Source organism: Tauraco erythrolophus, chromosome 2, assembly GCF_009769465.1.
Source record: "Tauraco erythrolophus isolate bTauEry1 chromosome 2, bTauEry1.pri, whole genome shotgun sequence".
NCBI lineage: Eukaryota > Metazoa > Chordata > Aves > Musophagiformes > Musophagidae > Tauraco > Tauraco erythrolophus.
Window position 1 is genome coordinate 1,598,134 of NC_141466.1, and position 25,076 is coordinate 1,623,209.

The 25,076-nt window shown below is 43.8% G+C and overlaps 1 protein-coding gene and 1 long non-coding RNA gene across 7 annotated transcripts in view; one reads left to right on the forward strand and one right to left on the reverse strand.

The window, feature by feature from the left end:
* Positions 1-1,010: 1,010 nt before the first annotated feature.
* Positions 1,011-3,383, reverse strand: LOC147529128 (uncharacterized). Its single transcript, XR_015223039.1, has 3 exons — positions 3,301-3,383; positions 1,652-2,238; positions 1,011-1,493 (listed from the first exon to the last, which is right to left on the reverse strand). It is a non-coding gene; the product is annotated as an uncharacterized LOC147529128 (long non-coding RNA).
* A 1,570-nt stretch (positions 3,384-4,953) lies between these two features.
* Positions 4,954-25,076, forward strand: part of ZDHHC14 (zDHHC palmitoyltransferase 14) — a 116,832-nt gene continuing 96,709 nt past the window's right edge. For all 6 annotated transcript variants that reach the window (XM_086631184.1, XM_086631186.1, XM_086631188.1 and 3 more), the window contains exon 1: positions 4,954-5,929. In XM_086631184.1, coding sequence (XP_086487310.1) covers positions 5,679-5,929 — 251 coding nt within the window. In that variant the 5' untranslated portion in view covers positions 4,954-5,678. The remainder of the gene's footprint in view (positions 5,930-25,076) is intronic.

A 25,076-nucleotide genomic window follows, 5' to 3' on the forward strand; every position in this document is an offset into this window, starting at 1 on the left:
ATGTAACTGTACTTTCCTGGCCTTTTCTTTTTGTTGGCTCGTGTTCTGGATCAGCTTCCCAGAATGAAAGAGTTTTTTCTTTCCTTCACTCAAATTAGAGCAAGAAGAAATGTTAAATAGGGTTAAAATACCACATTCATGACCGCGCACAATGCTCGCATTTATTTTTTCAGTTTAAACGGTAAGATTTTGAGGCAGTCTCTCCTGAGCTTTGGAAGCAATCATTGATCAAGGAAGCGTGGCTGATTTTGAAAACTTCTGGATTTTGACTGCATTTTTAAGGAGAATTGTCATTTTATTCTGCTGGGGAAAAAAAAAAATCCATAGATTCTAATTGCTATCCAAAGCAATGAAGTTATATAGTAAGAAGCCAAAGTTATGAGCTGAAAAACTACAAAAATATTCCAGACTCTGTATGATTAAGCCATTTCAGATTTTTAAATGCTTCAATTTTTTTCTGCTTCAAAACAGAAAAAAGCCACTGTGGTCAAGAGAGATGGTTTGAACATGCAGCAGATAAAAATGATTCCTGGTCTCCAGAGCTTGCCATGAAAAAGCTTTCTTACCTCCTCTTGCCTGCTGCAGAGAAGTAGCATATGCTACACTTTTTTGGAAGGCTGTAAAATAAATGACTAGCCATCTCAGTCTTTCAAAAGCAAGACTTAAGAGACACTTAAGCTTTTTGGACCTGCTTAAGTTGATCACATTGTTGTAATGAAAAACTCTTTTTATTTTTTGGATTCCTTAGAGAGTGATTCTGATGTGCATTCTCGCTCTCTCTTCCTGCCAGCTTTTATGACGTGTAATATTTCTAGTTTACTACCCAAAACTTTTTTCAAGGAAATGAAGTACTTTCAGAAAATGAATAGTTGGTATTGTTAAGACTGTAAAATGCTGGCTCACTGTCCAAGCAGTGGTGCAGGGAAGCGGTTACTTCTGAAAAACAGAGAAAAAGGAGAAAAATGCTTGGTAGGAAAACAGGTATATTGTAGAAAACTCTTAACGCTGTTGATATTGTAAACTGGCATGGATGATGTGCTTCTGTAGCATTCAGCAAGTCTGCACCTGCAAAGCTACCTTCAGTGTCTCGCATGACAACGGTATTATCACTAATTTGAAATTTTTAAAAAATTCTTTTTCCAAATTCATTGTGAAAGATGTGGAAAACGTGCCTAGAAAACGTGTCCATGGCAGTGCTTCGCTTTCTTTCCATCTGTAAGAATATCAGAAGATCTTTTGGTTCAATACCTGTCACTCCATCTCCCTGTTTTTGGTTGGAAGTAAAAACCAATTGGTTTGGCAGTGTAGGATGTGTGGAACACAGATATCTTACATCCAGAATGCTACTGTTTGCTATTTTCTGTTTATTTAATCACTGAAATACTTGGTCTGACAACGCTTCCAGCATAGTCAAGCAGGTTCTCTCATGAGGCATCATCTCAGCAAAATAGTTTCCCAGCTGGTTTATGGCTTGCCCTTGTGACACCTCCACACTGCAGACGAGGGAAGAGACAGCAACTTTCAGCTCTTTCATTAGCACGTTCCTAACAAAAAGACAGCCTGACATTTTTATAAAACTAATGCTACAATGCAGTCATCTATTGCACGAGATCAACCTGAGTCACAAATAAGAAATCAGAAGAGTACATACCGTTAACAGCTGATCCTACAAAGTTCTGAAGACAGAATACTTGTCCTATCTACTGCATTTAAGATTTAATTTATTCAGTGCCTTTCTAAATTTTCATCAATGTTGTGAATAAATGATAACAAACGTTTTCAAGAATAATGTTAAATTGTGTGAAGTATTAGCTGTGTAAAGTCTTTTTAGCAGAGAAGTTTTGGAATTGTTTTAAAAGTAACTTTGAAGAGGTGTTGATAGTGTGTTCGTAATGTTTGCAAAAGGACTTCAGTAATACTCTAAATTCCAGTGCAATACTGGTGCTGATCAGGGACTGGAACAGGCTATCATGGGAAAAGTACAATGTGTGGCACTGGATGATCCTGGTAGAATGAAAGCAGATTCACTGCTGAAAGTAAAAGTGTGTTTGTTCTCTGAGTTTGACTTTTAGAATTATTCTTCCAGGCACTCCTCAACGGAAGTTCACTTCCCAACCATAACGTCTTCACACCCCAGGGAAATGCTGTGGAGCAAGACGGCAGCTTGAGCGAGGTGCTGGTATTGCCTACAGATGTTTTGCTTCTGAAGAGTGTTTCTGAGATCACCCTGAGTGCGACCTGTAAGATAAGCCAACGATGACATGTTTACACAAACTGTTTGCTCTGGTTGCAAATGTCTAAAATATTCCATAATCCCAGGAGAGAACAGTGCTGTTTGACGTCATGCAGTCATCAATATTGTCAAAGCACTGGAGACAGCTCTCCAGCAATATGCTAATAAAAACCTGATGAAGACTAAAAATGCTTGTCCGTGAACCACAAAGTTCCCGTCAGGAGCCTTCTGCCGGCGTATATTGATGCTCTGTTCATGAAGATAGAAAAGTTATTAGCTGTTTGTAACGAACATTTCGAAGAATAAAAAAATACTGTGATATCTAAGTTATGAGCTAGCAGGCAAACTGTTGACAACAGGACTAGAGGAGGAGGAGGAGATGGGAAGGAATGATGCAGCAGCATCTATTACATATGGGGAAAGAGGATGCCAATGCATTTGCACAAGAGATGGTATCAGAGATTGGTTTCACATCCTGCTACCCACTTGACAAAGGACTATTGCTTTACACCTTGCAGAGGGAGACACCCCTCCATATTTTTCCCACATGGCATTAATCATAGAATCATAGAATGGTTTGGGTTGGAAGGGACCTCAAAGATCATCTAGTTCCAACCCCCCTGCCATGGGCAGGGACACCCTCCACTACACCAGGTTGCCCAAAGCCTCATCCAACCTGGCCTGGAACACTTCCAGGGATGGGGCAGCCACAGCTTCTCTGGGCAACCTGTGCCAGTGCCTCACCACCCTCACAGTGAAAAATTTCTTCCTTAGATCCAATCTAAATCTCCCCTCTTTCAGTTTAAAGCCATTGCCCCTTGTCCTGTCACTACACACCCTTGTAAAAAGCCCCTCTCCAGCTTTCCTGTAGCCCCTTTAGGTACTGGGAGGCTGCAATAAGATCCCCCCGGAGCCTTCTCTTCTCCAGGCTGAACAGCCCCAACTCTCCCAGCCTGTCTCCATAGCAGAGATGCTCCAGCCCTCGGATCATCTCCGTGGCCTCCTCTGGCCCCGCTCCAGCAGCTCCAAGGAGCATCCATGAGCAGAAGCAGGGACCTGCTGCCCACCTCACCGCTGCAGTCGAGGCCTTCGCGTAGCTGGGATCGGGACAACCTCTGGTTCTGCTGGGTGCCCAGGGGGCGGCGGAGGGGCAGGGGGCCGCGGCGCCAGCCCTGCGGCCGGACCGACACACGAGCCCGGCCGTGAACACGGGCCGCGGCCGCGCCCAGCCCGCAGGGGAGGAAGCGAGAGCTGCCGTGGGGGAAGGGGTCCCCAGGCAGGGCGGGAGTTACTGGCACAGCCGGCCCCCGCGAAAACACCTCCGTCCCCGCACGGAGCGGCGGCCGCCCCCGCCCCGCTCCGCCCTCGCCCCGCACCGGGCCCTGCCGGCGCTCCCGCCCCCTCCCGCCGGGACGGCTCGCAAGGCATTCTGGGACTTGTAGTCCCTCCCGCCGCCACCCCTCCTGCGGGGCCGCTTCTCGGCAGCAGCGAAACTACAACTCCCAGCGGGAAGAGGGGCGCGCCCCGAGCGTCCGTCTGCGAGCCCGCACGGGCAAGGCGGCCGCTCCCGCTAGGTCGGGCCGCCGGGGAGGGGCTTCCCTTCCCTTATCGCGCACCGGCACAACTCGCTCGCCGCGGGCCCGGCAGCTGGAGCGGGGCAGGGACGGGGCCGCCGCTGCCCGGGGCTGGCGGCAGGCATCGCTCGCGGCTCGTGCTTGTGTGCGCGGTCGGTTGCGTGGGCCGGGGGAGGCGGCGGGAGCGGGGCTGCAGCGCAGGCACCGGCCGCCCGGCTCGCTTCCCCTGCGCCCCCAGCCCGCTCGGGGGGCGGCCGCCTGCGGGGGCGGCGATGGGGAACAGTTAGCGCTGGGGCGCGCCGGAGCGAGGGGTGGGCTGGGCCGGGCCGGCGTCGCGTCCCTGGCGGGGCCGGTGCGGGGAACCGGCGTGTCCTCTCGCCGGGAACCGACTTGACTGACCGACCGACCGCCCGCGGCGGGGAGTGCGCGCTTGTGCGGTCCCGTCCCGCACCGCCTCCCCCCCGCTCCGCCCGCGGGCAGCCGCCGCTGCGGCGGTTACCGCCTCCCCCGAAGATGACGAGGTGGCAGCTGCTGCTTCTGGGTCTGGCTGCCGGGGAGAAACCTGGGTAGAGGCTCCAAAAAAAACCCAAAAAGCGGAGAGGGGAGAGCGAGTCGCCACTCTCCGGCTCGCGGAGGGGGAGCCGGGCGTTTTTCTCACCCCCGCTCCGCGCAGAAGCGCAGCGAAAGTAGGGACGCCGGCGGGAAGCCGCTCCTCCGCGCCGAGAGAAGGGGACGGGATGCGGGGGGGGCCTCGGCACCGCCGCGGGCCGTGGGCGAGAGCCAGCGCCGCGGCGGCGTGCGAGCGCCCGCGGCAGCCCTGAGGCCGGCGGCGAGGACGATGAAGGCGGGGAGGAGTCCCGGCAGCGATCTCCCACCGGCGGCGGAGCCTCCCCGTCCCCCCCGCAACCTCCCTTCCGCACGGCCGCCCGCCCCGCGGGGCCGGGGAGCATGAGGCGGCGGCGGGGACCTGTTGTGTAGGGGCAGGCGGGGGTTAAGCGCGGCGGGGGAGCGGCTCGGCGGGGACGGAGGATGAGGAGCGGCTCCCGAGGCGCTGCTGTCTGTCGGGGACCGGCCCTGCCCCGGGCCGCTTCGGGCTCGGGCGGATCCCCGTCGGCGGAGTCGTGACAGGGGGAGGACGGAGTCGTGACAGGCCTGCGCGGAACGGCGGCCGCGTCCCGCGGAACCGCGGCTCCAGGAAGAAGAGAGCGTGGAGTGTTCCTGGGAAGCTGGAGTTGCAGCCTGCTTGCTTTCTTCCCTGGTTTTTTTTTTTTTTTTTCCTCCCTTCATGGTTTGTTCCGCGCGTCCCTTGAGGGAACGTTTTGGGAATGGTCATTTTTAGCAGCGAAATTGCTGCGCCAAGGAGGATTATACCATATCGCGATGAACGATAGGCTCGCTTGCTGAACCTTGCCGTGACCAGCCTTCTGACCCTTCTCGCAGGGTGTGCGTGGGAGGGAGGAAAAAACCCCTCCCATTCGAAAATAAACTTGAAAAAAAGGACTAAATTTTTTTTATTATTATTTTTTGGACAGCCTAACTGCTTTATAATTACTTTTTTTTTTTTTTTTTGGCCTTTGTGATAAGTTGTTTTCAAAAGGATTGTCCTACGTGGTTGTTTTGTAACTGGTGGAGGAAGGAAGGATCCCTCTGAAGCGTTTCTGATATGACAGCTTTGGTTTCGGAAGAGTTAACTGGTGTTTGCATGATACACCTAGTGCTAGTCTGGTAGCAGACTTTTCATCTTTTTATTTGCTTTTTTTATTAACTGGGGCTGGTGGAGAGGGTTATCTTGGTCAGAAGAATATTTGCACACACGTATATATATTGTATATATTTTTGGTGGGGTTCTCCCCACACTTTACTCTCTCTTGATGACTCCTGGAGGTGGTAGTGGGCCCATGAAAGACTGTGAATACAGTCAGATCAGCACACACAGCTCTTCGTCTCCCATGGAGTCTCCCCATAAGAAAAAGAAATCGGCTCCCAAGAGAAAATGGGAGGTTTTTCCTGGAAGAAACAAATTCTTCTGCAATGGGAGGATCATGATGGCTCGACAGACTGGAGTCTTCTATCTGACTCTTGTTCTCATCTTGGTCACCAGTGGACTCTTCTTTGCATTTGAGTAAGTGGTATTGAAGTCTTCATATCTTTTCTTGCTCTAGTTACTTGTTTTTTGGCTGAAAGCTGAGTAAATTTATTTATCCAGATGTCGTACAGAATGGTGGCTGAATCGAGCTAACGTTCGTTTATATAATTGAGAATATGATCTGATAGGAGGCTGAGGGACGCACGATCCTGTTTTGGCCATCTCACACTGTAGAAAACTGATGTTTGAGGATTAAGGCTGCGGTGCTTTTATACCAGGGGTTTCCAGCTCCTGCTGATGTTGCAAGAGGGGTGTACACCAGCAGGTTTGGGATGGTCAGGAAATGATGTAGCTGCTTGTCTGCCAGTTACTCTGCAGAGAATCGAAACCGGCACATGCAAAACTACTGACCCTTTGGTGCGGAAATGGGTGCAGGAAAAGCAGGCTCTCTCATTAATTTATGAATTAGGCCTGCTTTTGGTTTTGTTTTTCCTCTTGAAGTCGTTTAATAGCTTGTAGATGAGAATTCCAAGTGAGTTAAAAAAAAAAAGAAGCTGTACGATTTTGCATGTAACTAGCTTTCCACCAGCAGGTAACAGCATTACTTTCTGTTTGTGACGATAACTTGTATGTGAGTTTGGTCTTAGTTTAAGCTATGTTTAGTTTGGAATTTTGGATTTATTTTCTTTTAAGCAGGCTTCTAGCGTCCTCATAGGGTTTTTTTTTTTTTGCTGTTGCTCTGAATCTTCAGGAGTCCTTTTCATCTGTGTAAAGTGAACACACAGTGACAGCAAATCAAATATACTGATTTTTGCACTTATGTCGGAGTGATTAAATCAGCTATGCATGACAACACGGAATTAGGCACTTGCTATGAACAATATAGTTTGACTTTTATTTACTTATTTTTTTTTAAAGCACTGAGTACAAAGGTGCTCACGCTGCCAAAACACTTGCTATAGTAATAACTGAATTCCTTTAAAAAGAGTTAATGCTACTTTACCTGTTTTAAACTACTGTAGTGGCAGGAAAAAAATCCTTCAGAATACATATGTAGCTCTTGCTGTTTTCTTGAACAGGAACTGTTATTTATAAGTAAGATTCAGCACTGCCTCCCGAAATTCTGTTCGCTTTGCTAAGTGATACAGTTGAACAAAGGTCACTCATTACTTGGCGTCTTCAAGGAAGAAGGTAGCACCGGTAGCAAACCTTAAATTGTACCAGTTAAATGTAGACCAGCTCACCACACTGGCAGTAGTAAAGCAGGTAGAAATGCTCAGCAGGTAACCAGTGGCTAAATATATACGTGAGCTCAGCAGACAAATTGTCTTTAGTGGGCTCCAGATTACTTTAGAGGGATTTATTAATTGTAAATCTTCTGCAGACATTGGGAAGCTGCTTGAACGTCCTTTGAGTGGTTGAAATAACACAGCCCATGATGGTATCCATGCAAGTGTGTTTGCTTTCCTGGGTTTAGAGAGATCCTAAAGGTATAACCTGATGGTATTGCGTCAGGACTGGGTGCTGCTCTGTCCTGTGGGCCACAGTTAAGCCCAGTTTGGGAAAACTTTCCTGTGTGGGTGACCCATCCGTGTGCAGTCTCATCACCTCCAGCAGAGCCTCTGAAGGCAAGCGCCGGGCTTCCCGCAAATCCCAGAGCGTAAACGTAGGATCAAAGCTGTGGTTTTCTATAATCATGATTATCAAACTTATGTAGTAAGCCACCATTTACCATTTATTTCTACGTTTCAACACCTTGATCCCGAAGAGATAAATATTCTCTGCAGCTGCCTGGTTCAGAACTGCTGAAGCAGGATGAGCTGTTAGCCGCTCGTCACCGTCCGATGGCGTTACTGCCGTGAGTTACGTGCTCTGCCAGAGTCCAACCCGACAACTTCTGTCGTGCCTTGAAGCTTATTTGCAGTGCAACTGGATGCGATGGACAACGTCTTTAGTCAAGCTACAGCATTTTGTTATATAATTGGTGCTTGTTCTAACCCGAAGTCTTGCAGCAGGGAAAAATCCTTGGCTTTATATAACTCTATAAATTCTGGGTACATGCTGGTCTTGAGTCGTTCCTGTGTCACTTGCACTCTCCTTTTGAGGAAAATCAAAGTAGAGGATGACAATGATACTTCGTTTTAATAATAACAAGGTAGATTTTGCTCTTTAAAAAGCACTTGCACTGAAAAATTCATACTCATCCTCTGAAGGTTAATTAAAATACAGACCTTAAGACTATGAGAATGGCGTTGAGCACGTTTGTGATGTTTGAGCTGCAGAAGGTTGTTAATGTTACAAAGAAAAGAAGGGGGCCTCTGATTAAAAAGTGTTACTTTGAAGCAGTATTTAATTGCATCTCTCTGTAGTAGTCTGAAGTTACTATTTATTGATAGGTTGATAAGATGGTGAGTTGTTAGAGTGTCGTTTCCATTATTTGGGCTATTTTTACGACACTCCTCATTAACCAGCTGTTTACAGAAGATGACAGAAATGTGTTTGTCCTTTGTGTACGTGTGGGCCAAAGGGATTTTTAAATGGGCACGTGCCTTGTGTGTCTGTGCTGGAAGGTCAAACTGTCATTGAAGGGGACGATACACTGGATGTTCTTGGAATTGTTTAGTCTTTTGCTACAATTGAAATGCATGATTTTGTTCCCTTCAGTTCTGGAAACTAGAAAATAGGTACTGATGTTCCAAGTTATTCCCTGATTGCAGGCCACGAAGAGAGGGTGTAGGAAAGAGATAACTTTGACAGCTAATTCCTGGGAAAGCATCATGCTAACGTAAACGCTTGTCCTGTATCCTTTTGACTTTGTTCCTCTAATGTGATTTTTTTTTTTTTTTTCCTCCCCTTCCCTTTTATTTTACTCTTGACACCCATTCATCCAGAGCTGTATCTCACAGGCTTTGGAATCCTCTCCAGGGGAGAAATACATTTCTCTGAATCAGCAAATGCTAGCTCTCCGAAAGCAAACATATGTCATATATCTTTTGACATATATCTATGTGTAGCTTCTGACAGTGAATCGTGCCTTCGTAATCTTTGTTTCTTCATATATGTGCTTCTGTGCTTTTTTTCTACCTGCTTTTTCCAGCTCCTACTTTTGGCTGTTTTTTTCCTTTATCTCTGTTGACTTTTATCTCTCATATACTCCAAGTACGTCACCGCTTCTTCCTTTCATCATTTCACTGTTCTCTTTCATTTGCAAAGAGCTAAGCCAGAATTTGCTTAGAGCAAAAACAACAAACCATAAGCTTTTAAGCAGGTGAAATATTTATAATTCCTGCCTCTCTCCCCTTCCAAAGGAAGTGAATGCAAATAACAAGCAGTTTTATTTCTGTAACTTTTCTGTTAAATATAACATGAATTATTGCAAGCCCTTTTGAGTCCCGAGAGGGATGCTGTACTTGAAGTATTCTTAAAAATGATGACTATTTTAAAATGCTGAAGATGAGGCACCACAGTTTACTTAATTTGTCTTTAAAATTTGAGTATGTTATTTTATCTTGGAAATGCGTTTCCTAACTCTAACCTGGTGATATTCAGCTGTTTTTCTTTTTTCCCTGCAAATTTGGCTTGTGATGAACTTCCATTTTTTTCTTTTGCCTTGCCCCCTTGTAGGGACATACATATTTTTTTGAACTATCAGTGTTCATATAAACGTAGCTGCATTAAAACTTGGAAAACAAATTCCTTTCCCCAGAGCAAAGATAGCATCTGTAACTGAAGGGCAGATCTCAGTGCTGTACCTAGCCAGCTCAACCACTGCATTTACATATATGTAAAGTCCTTTATTGGTGCAATAAAGAGAGGGAAAACTAAGGCTCTTCATACTTAATGACTTTATTCAGCTCGATATATGTACTCAGAAGAGAAAAGAACCCTTTACACCCATGGTCACTTGGGGGTACTGGTTTTGCAGGTTACAGGAAAACAATGACTTATTTAATAGAACCATAGACTGGTTTGGGTTGGAAGGGACGTCAAAGATCTTCTGGTTCCAACCCCCCTGCCATGGGCAGGGACACCCTCCACTACACCAGGTTGCCCAAAGCCTCATCCAACCTGGCCTTGAACACTTCCAGGGATGGGGCAGCCACAGCTTCTCTGGGCAACCTGTGCCAGTGCCTCACCACCCTCGGAGTGAAAAATTTCTTCCTTAGATCCAATCTAAATCTCCCCTCTTTCAGTTTAAAGCGATTGCCCCTTGTCCTATCTCTACACGCCCTTGTAAAAAGTCCCTCTCCAGCTTTCCTGTAGCCCCTTTAGGTACTGGAAGGCTGCAATAAGATCCCCCCGGAGCCTTCTCTTCCCCAGGCTGAACAGCCCCAACTCTCTCAGCCTGTCTCCAGAGCAGAGGTGCTCCAGCCCTCAGATCATCTCCATGGCCTCCTCTGGACCTGCTCCAGCAGCTCCATGTCCTTCTTGTGCTGGGGACTCCAGAGCTGAACACAGTATTCCAGGTGGGGTCTCAGGAGAGCAGAGGGGCAGAATCCCCTCCCTCGCCCTGCACCCCACATCTCGTTGTTAAATGGCAAGTCTTGTGTGGATGCACGAGCCTCCTGGGTTCCAGGGCAGCGGTAGGTGGGCTCGGCAGCTTTGCTGCTCTGAGTTAATGCTGCCCCTGTCTGCCAGCTCCCTTCCTTCTTGCACCTCGCTGTGCAGGTAGCAGGTGGGAACGTGTCTGCATCCGAGCTGCTTCAGTCCCGGCAGGAAAATTAAACTTCCCATAGAAGGTGGGTTTAAGCGAAGATGCCACTGAACTGGATTGACTCGGCACAGCCATGTTTTCTGCTGTCAGCCCAGTTGCATGTGAGTGGCGCTGGAGGACGGTGGGAGCAGATGGTGGGATGCCGGAAGGGCTGACGCTGTGCAGCTCTTTTCTCCGTAAACGTGAGTCAGAGCCCTGTCGCTTCTGATGCAGTTGGACACTTGCACTGATTCAACAAACTGGAGGTCGGGTTTTTTTTTTTTCCTTTTCAGCCAGTAAAAACTTGATTTTTGTGAACATTTGTGTAGTTGCACTGTCTTTCAAAAGATGGATGTTGGAAAATTATTTCAGCTGAAACTGTTCATGTGCATATGTGTGTACAAATCCTTGCTTTCTATCTGCTTTGGCAGCTGCTGGCAACCTGCTCTGTGCCTCCCACTTTGGAAACCAGTGTGACTGGAGGACATTCATGAGTCACGCTTTCTGATCCAGTGTAGGTTGTTCAATATTGAACTCCTATAGTGCACGCCATGGCAAAGTGGTGCAGCTTGCTGTGACAAACCTCTGTGTGCAAACACTGGCGTCGGTGCGCTGAGCGTTTTCACTGTGGTATCGACAAGCATCTTCATCTGGTGGCAAATGTTTTCTGCCCTTGCTCGAGGTGGATTCTTAGTGCGAGGTCGTATTCCCAGTAGGTGGAATGTTCTTCATCTAGTAACCTCCTTTATCTTTCTGCCTTTGCTCTTACGATGAGTAGGTTACTTGAGTCTTTTGATGACCACGTCCTTCAACTAGGAGTTCCTTAGAAGGAAGTACTATCCATCTGACTTCAGCTGTTAAAGGCTGCTGTTAACTTGTAGAGCATTTACTGCTGCAGATGTCACAATGGATTTTAAAGCAAAAATCATGGCATAGAAAATAAAATGATTGTTCAACAGAGAACTGCATCCTTTTCTACACGGAAGGCTGTGCCTGCCTAATAGTGCATAGTAGCGTAGGCAAATGCAGTGATGAGTAGATATTTTCCGCCCAGTTTTCTTTGTTTTTTTTAAAAATCTGTCATTAAAATTAAACCAGAACAGTATTTCTGTTTCTTGTTTTGCCATATTACGCAACTCTGATAACTTAGTGAAAAACACATGGAAAACAGTAAATCTAATCTTTTGGGTATACTTTTTGTACTGAGTTTATATAGCTGCACCGAATGATAGGGCAAATTCCTACGGGATGGTATGCATTCCAACCAGATGTTTAGTCTTTGCACTTAAATCACTCTGAAAATGTTAACTGTCAGAATCAAATGTATTTCAGGTGCAAGGTATATCTTAGATATTTTTCCTTGACAAGGGACTTTCCTTGGTCACAAAAAAGTTTACCTAATTAAATCTCTTCTAAGTTTCCCAGTGATACATTGAAATCCTTTTACCCAGAAACGTACTGATAGCATTTGATATTAGGTCTTGCACCTCTGCTTTTCAAGGCTAGATCTGTTTGTGTTGAAATGTATAATGGTGAAATGCTTCCTTTTTTCAGAGTAAAATGCTGTGAGGATAACAGAAGAACCACCTCTCTTGGTTTTGGTTCCTCTGAAACTGCAGAGGCTTTTTATGGTTTTGTAACACTAACTCCCTTTCCAAAAGAAATGTTAAACAGCTTTTTTCCAAGGGTGGGGTTTTTTCATTTGGTTGTTGTGGGTTTTTTTGTTTGTTTGTTTTGGGTGTTGGGTTTTTTTTTGTATTCAGCTTAGTTGATGGCCTTTATTTACCTTTTCGTGGAGAAGACAAGTTTTGAACGTAATTTTTGGTCTTTTAATTTGCTACTTTCTGATCTTTAGTTCTACTTATATTTCTATCTTTTCTTTGCAGAGGTGGAGGGATATGGAAATAGGGAGTATAATGGTGTAAGAAGTGATGTTGGCTTCTCAGATATCATGTCCTCTCAGGACCTTGAGGAAATCACTGTGTAGCTTTGGACCATTGATAGATGTGCATCTTCAGAGTGAAATGTGAATGTTTGTGATTGCCTTTGCCTGATGTCACCCCTTCCCCTTGGAGAAGGAGGGGAAATTCTGTCATGGCCTGCTAGGGGGTGATTTTCTGCATTCATCATCGCTCAGCATTATTGTTGTAGATAGATGTAAATTCTCACCTGGGATATTTGATATCCCTTCCAGAGTGGGGAGAAAAAAGGTAATTTCAGAAGCTTGGTTGACTGGAATTGACTCTTTCAGTTGGAAGGGACCTACAACCATCTAGTCCAACTGCCTGACCAATTCAGGGCTGACCAAAAATTGAAGGGTGTTATTAGACCGTTGTCCAAATGCCTCTTAAACACTGGCAGGCTTGGGGTATTGACCACCTCTCTAGGAAGCCTGTTCCAGTGTTTGCCCACCCTCTCAGTAAATAATGCTTCCCAGTGTCTACTCTAAACCTCCCCTGATGCAGCTTTGAACCATTCCCATGTGTCCTGTCATGGGATCCAAAGGAGAAGAGGTCTATACCTCCCTCTTCACTTGTCCTTCTCAGGCAGCATAGAGAGCAAGGAGGTTGCTCCTCAGCCTCCTTTTCTCCAAACTAGACAACCCAAAGTCCTTAGCTGCTTCTCATAGGACATGCCTTCCAGACCTTTCACCAGTTTTGTTGCTCTCCTCTGGACACATCCAATGACCTCCACATCCTTCTTAAATTGTGGGGCCCAGAACTGCACACAGTATTCAAGGTGAGGCCACATCAGTTCTGCTCGCAGTGGGATAATCACCTCTCCTGACCAGCTGCCTGTGCTGTGCTTGATGTGCCCCAGGACGCAGTTTGCCCTCCGGGCTGCCAGGACACGCTGCTGACTCCCCATGAGCTGCTGGTGACCAGCACCCCCAGCCCCTTTCTGCAGGGCTGCTCTCCAGCCATTCTCTCCCAGTTTATACTCATGCCTGGTGTTGCTCCATCCTAGCTGCAGAATCCAGTTATTCTTAGCTATATAAACCTCTTCAAATATTTCCAAATGCTGATGGGTAATAATTCTGTGCATCTTCAGCCTCCAAAATGTGAAGTTAGACTTGTAATTTTGTGACAGTTGTTTGATTGTCTTAAAATCTACCTTACACATTTACTCAGATGTGTGAGGTTTATATTGTTGGTATGATCTGTATAGCACGCCTGTTTTGTCTTTCCCTGAGTGGGAACTGTTGCCCCTTTATCCAAATGGATGTGTGCCAAAAGTGTAAAATGTATTTTCTGGGAGGGTCCCGTTAAATGGCTTTATGCTACTGGAAAAACTAATTTCTATTAGTTCTTGGAAGACTGGTATTGCCACGTGACCTTCTCTGGAACTCTTCTCACATCACCCCGCAGAAATTTTCATACCTCGTTTGAAGGAAATACAGTTTTTCTCAGATATTTTCTCCGGTCTCTCAGGAATCATGTTAGATGTTTCTGTTCATGTAAAGTATTCTTTTTACTCACCTTTAAATTTGGGCTAGGCATGCAAAGAATACCTTTGCTACATGATTTCTTTTCTGTCATAGCTGTGTTGTGTTATTATTTGGTAAATGGCATTCCATACAAAACAAAAAATCAGTGATTAGCTACCCTCTGGATGACTGAAAAATTATCTTCCTTTAGAATGAAAAGAGAAAATATTAGTCTGTGCAGAAGTGGAACCAAACTGTTCTGTTCATTCGTTTTTTGGGGGGGAAGAGGGGGCAAAGGGGGTGGAAAAATGTTTTGTTAAAAACATCTGGGCTTAGTTGTAGATTCAGCAGAAACTGAAATACTGAAATTTGAACTGCACGTTAAAAATACAAATTCTCTTTTAACAACTAAGTTAGGCATTTTAAGTAGTTAAAAACGACAACAAAAGAAAGCCTTTTGCACTTCCTCTCTAATGAAAAGGATCTCTCCATTCTAGTGCAGCATTCAACTGTTAGTCGTAATGTTCAAGTGTGAATTAATTAATGAGAAAGCGAAGATGACTGCAGAAGAGGAGAAAGCTGAGAATATTTTTAACTTTCGAAGCTGTCTGGTTGTTTCGAAATAGCCCAGTCAAAAAACGTACTGGCATAAAATACTGGGATGTTTTGAAAAATTGCTTAAAACGTTGTGACAAATTTATCTAGGAAATTTTTGTTGTCCTGATTGATGATCCTTCTAAGTGAGGCTGTAGTAGCTGGTGATCACTTAAGTTCCAGGCTGCCAGAAAAGCTTTGTACATGTCAATGCTGCTCGTCTTTCATTTGTCAAAGCTGATGGAAAAGGGGAAAAAATCCCCTGAAGTCAGCTGGCGTTGCCAAAGTTTGTTAAACTTCATCTAATTGCAGTCCATTTTTTCCAGGATTTAATACAAAAACTGTAAAGTAGTTAAACTTTTTACAGACTAAAAAAAAAAAGAAATCAAGATGAAGTCTATGTGTAATAGCCAAAAATAAAATGCTGTTCATATTTCTCACTTTGCAGAAGTGTTAAATGTTACCAAGATAAAACGTACTTAGGGAAGGAGGCTGAAGTATTCTGGAATTTTTGTTTAACACACACCCTGTGCCTTATTATCCCGTTGTACTTGCTCGTGTTTGAGCTCCAGTTTGTCCTGCAGTTACTGGAGAAGGGGGCTTAGTGTTTGCAAAGCCCAGCCATGGGCTTTCTGCGGTGTGCAGTAGTGGGGATCTCGCCCAGTTGCATTCCAGTTGACAGTGTGCTGTATGGTTTTTCAGCTTCTCTATCCCTGATCACTCCCTTTTCAGCAGTGTCTGTAGGGTTTGTTCATGTTATTGTGGGATGGTGGCTAATGAGGTCTTACATAATAAGCTTGGCTAATGAGATCACAGCTGGTTTTGGTTTATGTTTTCCCAGTCCTGCTGTCCCCTTAAGTTGCTTGCTGCAATAAATAGTGGCAGCATGTGTTTATTGCGGTGAAGATGCAGTCAGTTCAGCTGTTTCTCTAAATTTTGCTCTTATTTTGAAAAAAATATTTTTCAAAACAGAGATTAAATAGAATTAAATAGAATTCTATGATTAAAACAGGGATTTAAATAGAGTGCTGAGAATTCAACTGAAAACTGACAGCCTGAACCCAGAAGTTAAGATGTCCATAAAAGCTGCAGTTTGTGATTTTCATGTTATAGTTTAAGTGCAAGATAACATGCTGCACTGTCAGCATTGAGTGAATGTGTGAAATAAATTTGTGGGGTTTAGTATGTTTCTTATACGTATGATCAATATCTATTAGCTCTTAAGATTGAGGAACAGATATACTAGAATTGGTTATTATTTTAGTAGAAACACTCAATATATTACTAGAAGTTATGAATGTAGATGAAACACCATTGACAGGGACTGGAAACTTCCCCCATCCCCCCAGGAAGAGGAATACTAATACAAAACTCTTGTTTCTGACTGGGATAAATTTTGTGTACCCTCCTTTTTGAGCTGTCTGGATATCAGGGAATTGCAGTCTTGGTCTTGCGCGTTTAGTACGCTTGTTAAATATCCAGTTGGTCATGAATGCCGTGTTTCAGGGCAGAAGCAAGTGTCAGACCAGCCTATAAATAGATTTTGCAGGCATGATTGTGCTCATGGTGTGGGTTTTCATGGCACAAGTATCTATACATGTTCCTTAGTAAATACTGGTTTGTTGTCAAAAAGGGCTTTCTAGTGTTGAATAGAGAGGTGGTGGATGCTCCATCCCTGGAGACATTCAAGGCCAGGTTGGACGAGGCCCTGAGCAACCTGATCTAGTTGGAGATATCCCTGTTCCTTGCAGGGGGGTTGGACTAGATGACCTTTGAAGGTCCCTTCCAGCCCTAACCATTCTATGATTCTATGATTAGAATGTGGAAGAGTTCTAATTTTTCCTAATTTGGAACTATGTAGAGCACTTAAAAGCACCAACAAGAGAAGTAAAAGCTAGAATAGGAGTGACTTCTCTTTCATCAGTATTGCAGCTCTATAATAAACTTGCTTCTTGTGAACGTGGTTCTTTAGGGCTGGAGCTGACAATGCTTCTATATATATAAAGTGAAAAAAATACAACTTTTAAGATATTTTTAGCATTCAACATGATGTGAACTTTTCCCAGGGCTGGGCAGGCATCAGGTGTGGAAACAAACTTTGTCTTTAATTAGTCTGAGTAGACTGGTACATGAAATGTGTTGCATGATGTGATATAAAAGATGGGAGTGCACTGTGTAAAGACCATGGTTGCTTCTGGTTTGCCTCAGTAAATTAGCCTGGAGAAGAGAAGGCTCAGGGGAGAATCTTACTAAAGTAAGTGCCAGACTGGGGAGAGGGAGTTTAAAAAAAACAAGAGGGCCCTGGACTCTTCTCAGTGGTGCCCAATGACAGGACAAGATGCGATGGCCACAAAACGAAATACCATTTAAATGTAAGAAAAAAGGTTTTTTGGTTTTGTTTGGCTGTTTGGTTTGGGTTTTTTTTGCTGTGAGGATGGTCAAACACTGTCACAGGTTGCCCAGAGAGGCTATGAACACACTGAAAACCACCCAGACACAGACCTGAGCAGTCTCCTCTAGCTGACCCTGTTTTGAGCTGGGAGGCTTGACTCGATCTCCAGAGGTCCCATCCCACCTCAGCCATTCTGTGTTATCTGTAAAAATCTGAGAACTTTTTCCCATAAGACAGCAAAAGATATATCTAGTGAGATAATTGTGACCTTGCTTTAGTGACCCATTTATTACATGCATATTTCACAAGAACTTCAGTTTTATCTAGTCTTAGGATCTAAACTTAAAGTCTCAGTCCAACAAAACTTAAAAATTTGCAAGTGAAATAGCCATAGCTGTTCTTTCTGCCCCCTCCTCTTTTCTCACCTTTGAATATAGCTTTCTCAATTCAAAGTACATTTTCCAAGACTTCTTGCAGGTTCTTTTCCTGCTTTCTTTCACTTATCTGCTGTTCCTGACCAAGCTTTGCCTTCTACTATCCATCTGGCTTTTATTGAATTATAGTTAGTATTTTCTTTTCTTATCATATAAACAACAGCAGTAAGTTGAAATAAAATAAATTTAATCCAGAAGAATGTCTCTGAATAAGATTGTTCTAGCAGTGTGATATGTTCATCAGTTTGTCCGTGTCTCACGTAATTTTTGTGAACTTTTCTTTCCTTCCATCTAATCTTCCCTGCCACTTGTTCACTCTTAATAGACTAAGAGCACTGTTGCTGCAGAAGAGGTGGGGAGGCAGTAAGGGTGAATTTGAAAGACTCTTTTCCCCTTTCCATAGTCATAAGGGATGAGAGTACAGTTTTTTCCGCATGATCTGTGTTGTATTTGCCTGTATTATTGTGCAGCCATGTAAAATCACGGAGTCTGTCTCCTAGTGTTTGAGCCAGGTCAAAAAGTTGCTCAGATCCTGCAGGTTCAGCTTCTTCTTGGAGCCTGCTACTTGACAATACTAGCTTGTGCCTTAACAGATAGCACGTTCCAGCTTCTGGACTCCTAGACATAAAGGATGAAATGGTTTGTCTGAAAAGCTGCTAAAGCTGGATTTGTTATCTTCGGGGAAGGGAAAACACCCTAGATATCTCAGATTAATCCAAACTCCTTTAAGCATTGATTTGCTTTAAAAAAAGTGTAAATAATTCCAGTAAGCCAAGTGTCCAGTTCCAGGTTACAAATTGGAAATAAAATTATGAGAGAAGAAAGCATAAATGTGAAACAGCGTGTTTTATTTGAATGAAATAGATCTGAGTTTGTGTCCTATAGCAGCTGTCACTGCTGAGTTTCTCTGGGGCTGGTGGAAGCCCAAGGAGCGTTTCTCCATACCACATGTTCAAAGCACTGTTTTTCAGAATGGACTTCATGCCTGTAGAACCTCCTGCTTTCTCTGAGAGGACAGGGGTTGGATTCTTATTGCTCATGAATTCAAACAAAACTTCAGAGTATTTCGTAGGAGCATTCTGGTTTCTTTTCTGTTCAGCAGGCGCAGTTGCAGCGAGATGAATCTGATGGTCGTAGGCTGTTGGGAAGGATGGACCCACCTCTTCCCTTCTCCCTTTGCCTGGCTCTGCTGTTTTCCCCACCCAGTGGTGAACCACTTCGGGGAGTTCCCTTCCTGCAGAAACCTTATCCTTCCCTTCTGCCCACACAAAGAAAAACTTTCTGCTGCTTTAGATCTCTGAGCTGGAACCTTGAAAATTCAGAAAAATGTTATTACTAGTGCAAGGAAGGAAGCGAGAGGGAGGAGACTGTCGGATCATCTCAGCTGTGATTTGAAGCTGAATCCCAAGTTGAGGAGACTTGTTGTTATATAGTCTTGGCTTGTTTGGCATCTGTGAGAGTGGAAACAGAACATCTTTAGGTTGAATTACTTCTCAACACCTATTTTGAATGACTGAATTACACCTATTTTGAGCACCTGAGTTACTAATTAGTTGCTTAATGAGAATCTAGAGTTCTGCCTTCTTAACCATATTTTATTTCTGAAGTAACTGGGTTGTAGTTGACAGAACTTGAACTGCAGTATCTTTCAAATAACACATTATTAAGTGCTCTTTAGTTGTTCATGTCTTACTTTTTTTTCTGTAATTTTTTTTTCAAAGACACTATACCTAATTCTGTAACAGGACAGGGGCAGTAACTGAAGTAATTCTTCTCCCTGCATCCTTGCCTGTGTAGTCTCTGCTCACCATATCCAGACTGCAGAGCCAATGTATTGGGTTGCATTCGACAGCAGAGCCTATGGAAAAGCTGCACGAATGCTGCTTCATCTCAGTTTGTGTAAAACCAGCTGAGTTAGCTCGAAATATGCTAGACTGAACCAGCAAAGGAGTATTCTCAATCCTAGCAAACAACCCAGGGAACTTGGGTCCCATCCACCTGCCTACTTGGGTGGTTTTTTGTTTCGTTGGTTTGTTTGGTGTTGTAAATGTTAAAAGTTTCAGCTTACAAGGACGAAGGAAGAATCATAGAATCACAGAATGGTTTGGGTTGGAAGGGACCTCAAAGATCATCTAGTTCCAGCCCCTCTGCCACGGGAATCATAGAGCAGTTAATGGAAGATTGACCAGCCTGCGTGCAGGAGGCAGCTGAAGTGGATGTGTCTATTCACAGCACCATAAAAGAATTGGCCTTTAAAATGATTTTGTTAAATAAGACACCTAAAGCTTATCAGAGCAGAAGGAAATGTCTCTAGAGCAGAAGACAGGGAAGAAGTTGTGGACTGAAATATGGCAGAGATGAATGTAATTCAATATAACACTTTGAAAGGATAATCATTCTTCTTTTACAAGGCTCTCCTCTCTTTACCTTGAGCTGTGGAGGCTCTGAGACTTCTCGTCACTGATGGGAGTGTGTATCTTCAGAGTAAACTATGTTTTTTGTGTTGTTTGTTTTTGTTTTTTTTTTTCCCTGTAATGAATCCCAGACCCTTTTAGGATCAGGCTGCGCTGTGCGTTGTTTTTAATGCTAGTCCCTGGAAGCCAGAATCTCATTTCCAGTCCTTGAGTATATCAAAAGAAGTGTGCTGGGGGCAGAAGGACGTTTCAGAGGAAAACCTGTAAAGATTGGGTGGGATAAAATAATTTTGCTTTTTTACTTGGCTCATACTCAAGAGGAGCTTGGGAAACAGGCGATTGGCTATGAATGTGAAAATCAAAACAGTCTGATATGAGAAAAACAACTGACATACTTGGATCCCAGTAAGTGAAACTATTGTGGGCTGACGTCCAGCTCGACTGAAAGGTAAACCTGCCCTTCCCAATGCACATACCACTCTATTATTGCATCCTAGAAAACTTTAACCAACAGTTAAAGTTGCTAAACGATAGGCTGGAGGTGCAGTATTACCCAGTGGTTGGCTATTCTTGGCGAAAATAAGTTTATTTTCTGTTCTGAAACTTTTTTAAACAGTTGTTGGCACTAGTGCTTGCTATTGCAACAAAGAAGTGGCGTTTGTGAAAGAAGAACATAGGTTTGTCCTTTCTTAGTTTGATACAAAAGAAGTGACGTTTGTTGCAAAGGTAATTCACTTTTATTGAAATAACACTGTCACTGAGAAAAGCTTTTAATTTGAGCCTTATTGCAAGTATTCTTTCTGACTGCAAAGTGAAGGTCAAAGATTTCGGGAACATGCAACTTGTCAAGGAAATTGATCCCTACAGGTCAGAGTTGCGTAGTGATGTTTTTCATCCAGAATGGGTGCATTCCTAGGCCAGCTGTGCTTCCCTGCATCTTCAGGGTGATGAAGAGACTCATCGTTTCAGGGTGATGAAGAGACTGACCATTTCAGAAGATTGTTCCATGTGTGCCGAAGAGTTAGAGGGAGATTAAGGAGTGCTCTCTTCTTTAGTATTTGCTCCTGGAAATTAATTTCAGTCACTCGAGGGACAGTTGTTTTGTTAGCAGCTGTAAATAAGGTAGTAGTAACTTTCGATATACATGCTGGATTTTTCAGTTGTCATTGTGTCCAGTGCTGTAGACAGAGATGTACTGTGCAGCAAGATACTCAAGTTACTCTGCACTCTAAGTTGCTTATGCGTGTTGTGTCCTACCAACGTCTCTCACTTCAGAGGCTGAAAGTGGAAAATAAACATATGAAAAACAGTTGTGAATAGGTATGAGATGTTGAAGTGGCTCATGGCGATACGCTGGCAGTCCTAGTTCATCAGTGCAGAATTCAGAACTCTGGGAATGAAAGCATGGTGCCTGGATCTTCATGATTTGATTCCTTTTGGAGTTTGGTTATTCATATATTTGTTTTAAGAGCAGGTCCAAGAAGAGAGCTGTTAAGGGCAGTAATACCAGTAGGGCTTTAAGATTACAAAGTCTTTTTGTGGGTTGTTTTTTTTTTTTTTAGTCCAGAAATACCTTTCCCTTTTCTTACTTTTCCTGATTTCTCTTGTCTAATCTTTCATGGCAGGGAGGCTCTGTAACTCTGGCCAAAGTAATTTTTTTTTTTTTTACTTTCAGTGCCATGATGGTGCGGGAAAGACCCAGGAGACAGGCTTGCAGGTTACCTATAGAAGAGACAGTGGGTTATGCTGGATCTTTGTTAGACACAGGCAGGAGTCTGCAAGCGTGATGGTCTCTCAAAGATGTATGCTGTGTTGTCTTCACAAAAGTCCAGTATGTAATGTGCGTAATTATTAGACCAGTAGGTTCCCAACCTGCAGGACTGGGAGAGGTCAAGGCAAGCAACTTCATTCATTTTGTAGTGGTGGTGTAGTCTTGTGCTGTTTTCTTCTCATTTCCACAAGTCTTGCAGATAAGTCTCAAAGTTGCTTTTGTTTTTCTGTGCCCCTCTAGTTGAGGAGGGAAGAACTATAGATAGTGAGAGTACTAGAAAAGAAGAGGTACTGCTTTTACGGAGGGGGACATTTGGCTGTTCAGGTGGCACTTGTTTGCCACTGTTAATCTTTCATGGTGTCAATTTCACCTGTTCCAGTACCTCACCACCCTCTTTACATTGAGGGTGGTGAGGCACTGGCACAGGTTGCCCAGAGAAGTTGTGGCTGCCCCATCCCTGGCAGTGTTCAAGGCCAGGTTGGATGAGGCTTTGGGCAACCTGGTGTAGTGGAGGGTGTCCCCGCCCATGGCAGGGGGGTTGGAACTGGATGATCTTTGAGGTCCCTTCCAACCCAAACCATTCTATGAATAACTGGAAGAAACTCAGGAAGGTTCAGAGATGCTCTTTGCAGGCAACAAAGTGCTACTGAGGACAAGCACAACTGAACAGCCCAGGCCTTGATGGAAATACTCTGCACAGCAGATGCTACTGCCTTGCTATAAGGTGGCTCGATATATAATCTGTCTTTAACATGCTGCCTTCTGCAGACTGCTTGATTGAGTGAGTCTGAATGTTGCTTATATAGGAATTGCTGTAAGAAGAACCACTTTGTAACCCTAAATACTCATGTTGCTTAGAACTTTAACTGAAAAGCAAGTTGCACAAGGTGGGCTGCTTGATTTAAGTACAGGTCAATAGTCAAATTTGTGGAGTAGCAAAGTGGCCGGTGAAACTGCCTGAGTCTTGGTGAAATGGGAAGTCACAGCAAATTTAGGTTGGCAGAGTCCATGGTGTAATAGTACTTGATGCAGCCAACTTTCATTTTGTGACCGTTTTATACGTGGGCGTTCTTTACGTTTTCAAAAGAATGATCTTTTAATGCTTAAGGCACTGCTCTTCACAAGGTAATGTCCTGCAGAAGGTCTGGTAGTTAAACATACCAGCCCTATATTGACTGGTTTTTATTTTTTTGTCCTGTAGAGCTTCAGAACCTACTTTATTATTATTTCTTGTAATTACTTCCAACTTAATTTTTGTGTTCTGATTCTGACTGTCAGCTTTCATTTTTGCTTTTTATATGTTAGCATTAAATATTAAATATTCTTTGTTTCGAAGGTGTAGGAAACTTAGTGCTGCTTCAGCTTTGATCATACATTATAGTTCTAAATTTATTTTGGTTTTGTAAGATGACTTCACCTTCTGATAGCTGTGCTGGCTGAAGTGGAGCGAGGTTCATTTGCTGGTGGAGGAAGCTGAGGAGATCAGCTTGGTTCTCCAGTGACAGCGTTGGTCTAGTGTGTGTGGAAAAAGTATAAATAACTCAAAGTAGTGTTTAACTGTATATAGCAGTTAAAAAAGGGCCAGGTGTTTATCAGGCCACAGGCAACTCTGAGGTCTGTCCATGTGTGTGGCAGATACGGTGGGTGATAATTCTTGCTTCAGTGCAGATTTTCCTCAGCTGTGTTGATCAGTGGGTACAAAAAACTAGTTAACGCTATAAAGCTGGCAGGACGGAGAAGCAAAACTACTTTTGGTTTGCCATTTGTTATTATTTATTATTACACTATGGCTTGGGGTAGGTTTTTTTTTGCAATAAGATTGGCACTGGCTGCTTGCTCAGCTAGTTGTCAAGGCTCCCTGCCATCTCAAATTTATTTTTCTTGCACAAAGCCTGGGAAAAAAGATAAACCTTGTTCTGAAGGTCACTGTGTCCAGCCAACTTTACCGATGGAATTTCAGCAGTTGTGGAAAGGAATGAGGATCATGGTCCCCCCTAAGGTATCTGAACGCAATCTACTCTTGCTCTGGCAGGTTCCACTGGAATTTTCTTTAAGGAAAAAAATCACCCACAAACAAACTTTTTTCTTTATTTGATGAAAACAGCGTTAAAGGGACTGTCTTATTTGTATGGTAAGACATCAGTTAAATTTTAGTGCTATTTGAGACTGACTTTGAGATGGGAGGCTGGCTTCTGGGAGAGCTTGAATCCAGTCATCCGCATCTGTTTCTTTTGATCTCATGTTTTGTTTGTGAACACAGCTGTGCCACCAGTTTAATACAGGTATACCTGTATGGTGAACTTGGACACATGGTGGCATCTTCCCAAGGGAGAAAATGGCCGTTGACTGATGCAGCCCTGGTAATCCATTTACTCTGTTTTTCTTTTCGGCTGGGGACAAACTTACTACGTCTTTTCCTAAGAGGTATCTGAAATGTAGTTGTGTTCTAGAAACGTGGTTTGTAGCACAGTTCATGCTATGAATTGAAGGCCTACTCTAAAGTCTTGTTTATTACAGCCAAAAATATCTTTTGGCATGCACTGTATTTTAAGATGGTATCTTCCCAGTCTTTTTCTTCAGACTTCTTTTGTTACATGCTTATGCTTTAAATTATTTTTCAGGAACTCTGTTTTCAGCTTGTGTTCCACTAGTAGGACAAACCTAGTCAAATGAAACTCCTCAGAACAGTACATTTCTCCTTGCAGCATCACTTGGGTAGATGCAGGATAGCAATTCAACAAATTCCTGTGCTCTGTGTTGTGCAAAACAACAATAAAAATAAAAATCTGTAACGAGAAATCTATTGGAGTCAAGTGGACTTCTCTTTCCGTGGCACTGAACTGTGGCAAATATGGCATTAAGAATCCATGCAGAGACCAGATTAGATCAGATTATTCTTTTCAGACTTGAATGACTATTTCTACGAAGTGAAATGTTAACGTGTTTGGAAGAGATCCCAGGCAATGCTTATGATGTATAGAAAAAATATTGTTAAATGCTGTTGTCAGTGTAAGTTGTTACTGTAGATCAGAGCTGGCATGTGTTTAATTACTTGAACATGTGGTTTTTTGGGTTGCATTTACTGGAGAACTGTCTCTTTTCTTATAGTCCTGATTGTGCTTGACGTGATAGAGAATCATAAAATGGTTTGGGTTGGAAGGGACCTCAAAGATCATCCAGTTCCAACCCCCCTGCCATGGGCAGGGACACCCTCCACTACACCAGGTTGCCCAAAGCCTCATCCAACCTGGCCTTGAACACTTCCAGGGATGGGGCATCTACAACTTCTCTGGGCAACCTGTTCCAGTGCCTTACCACCCTCTGAGTGAATTTTTTTTTTCTTGCATACAAGGGCAGTGTAATGAAAGATGCTATCTCCCCTTGGATATTGCTTTCTTAACAATAGGTAAGTTAGGTTGTTAAATTGAGAAAGATCTTGGTTTGTTTTTATTTAATTT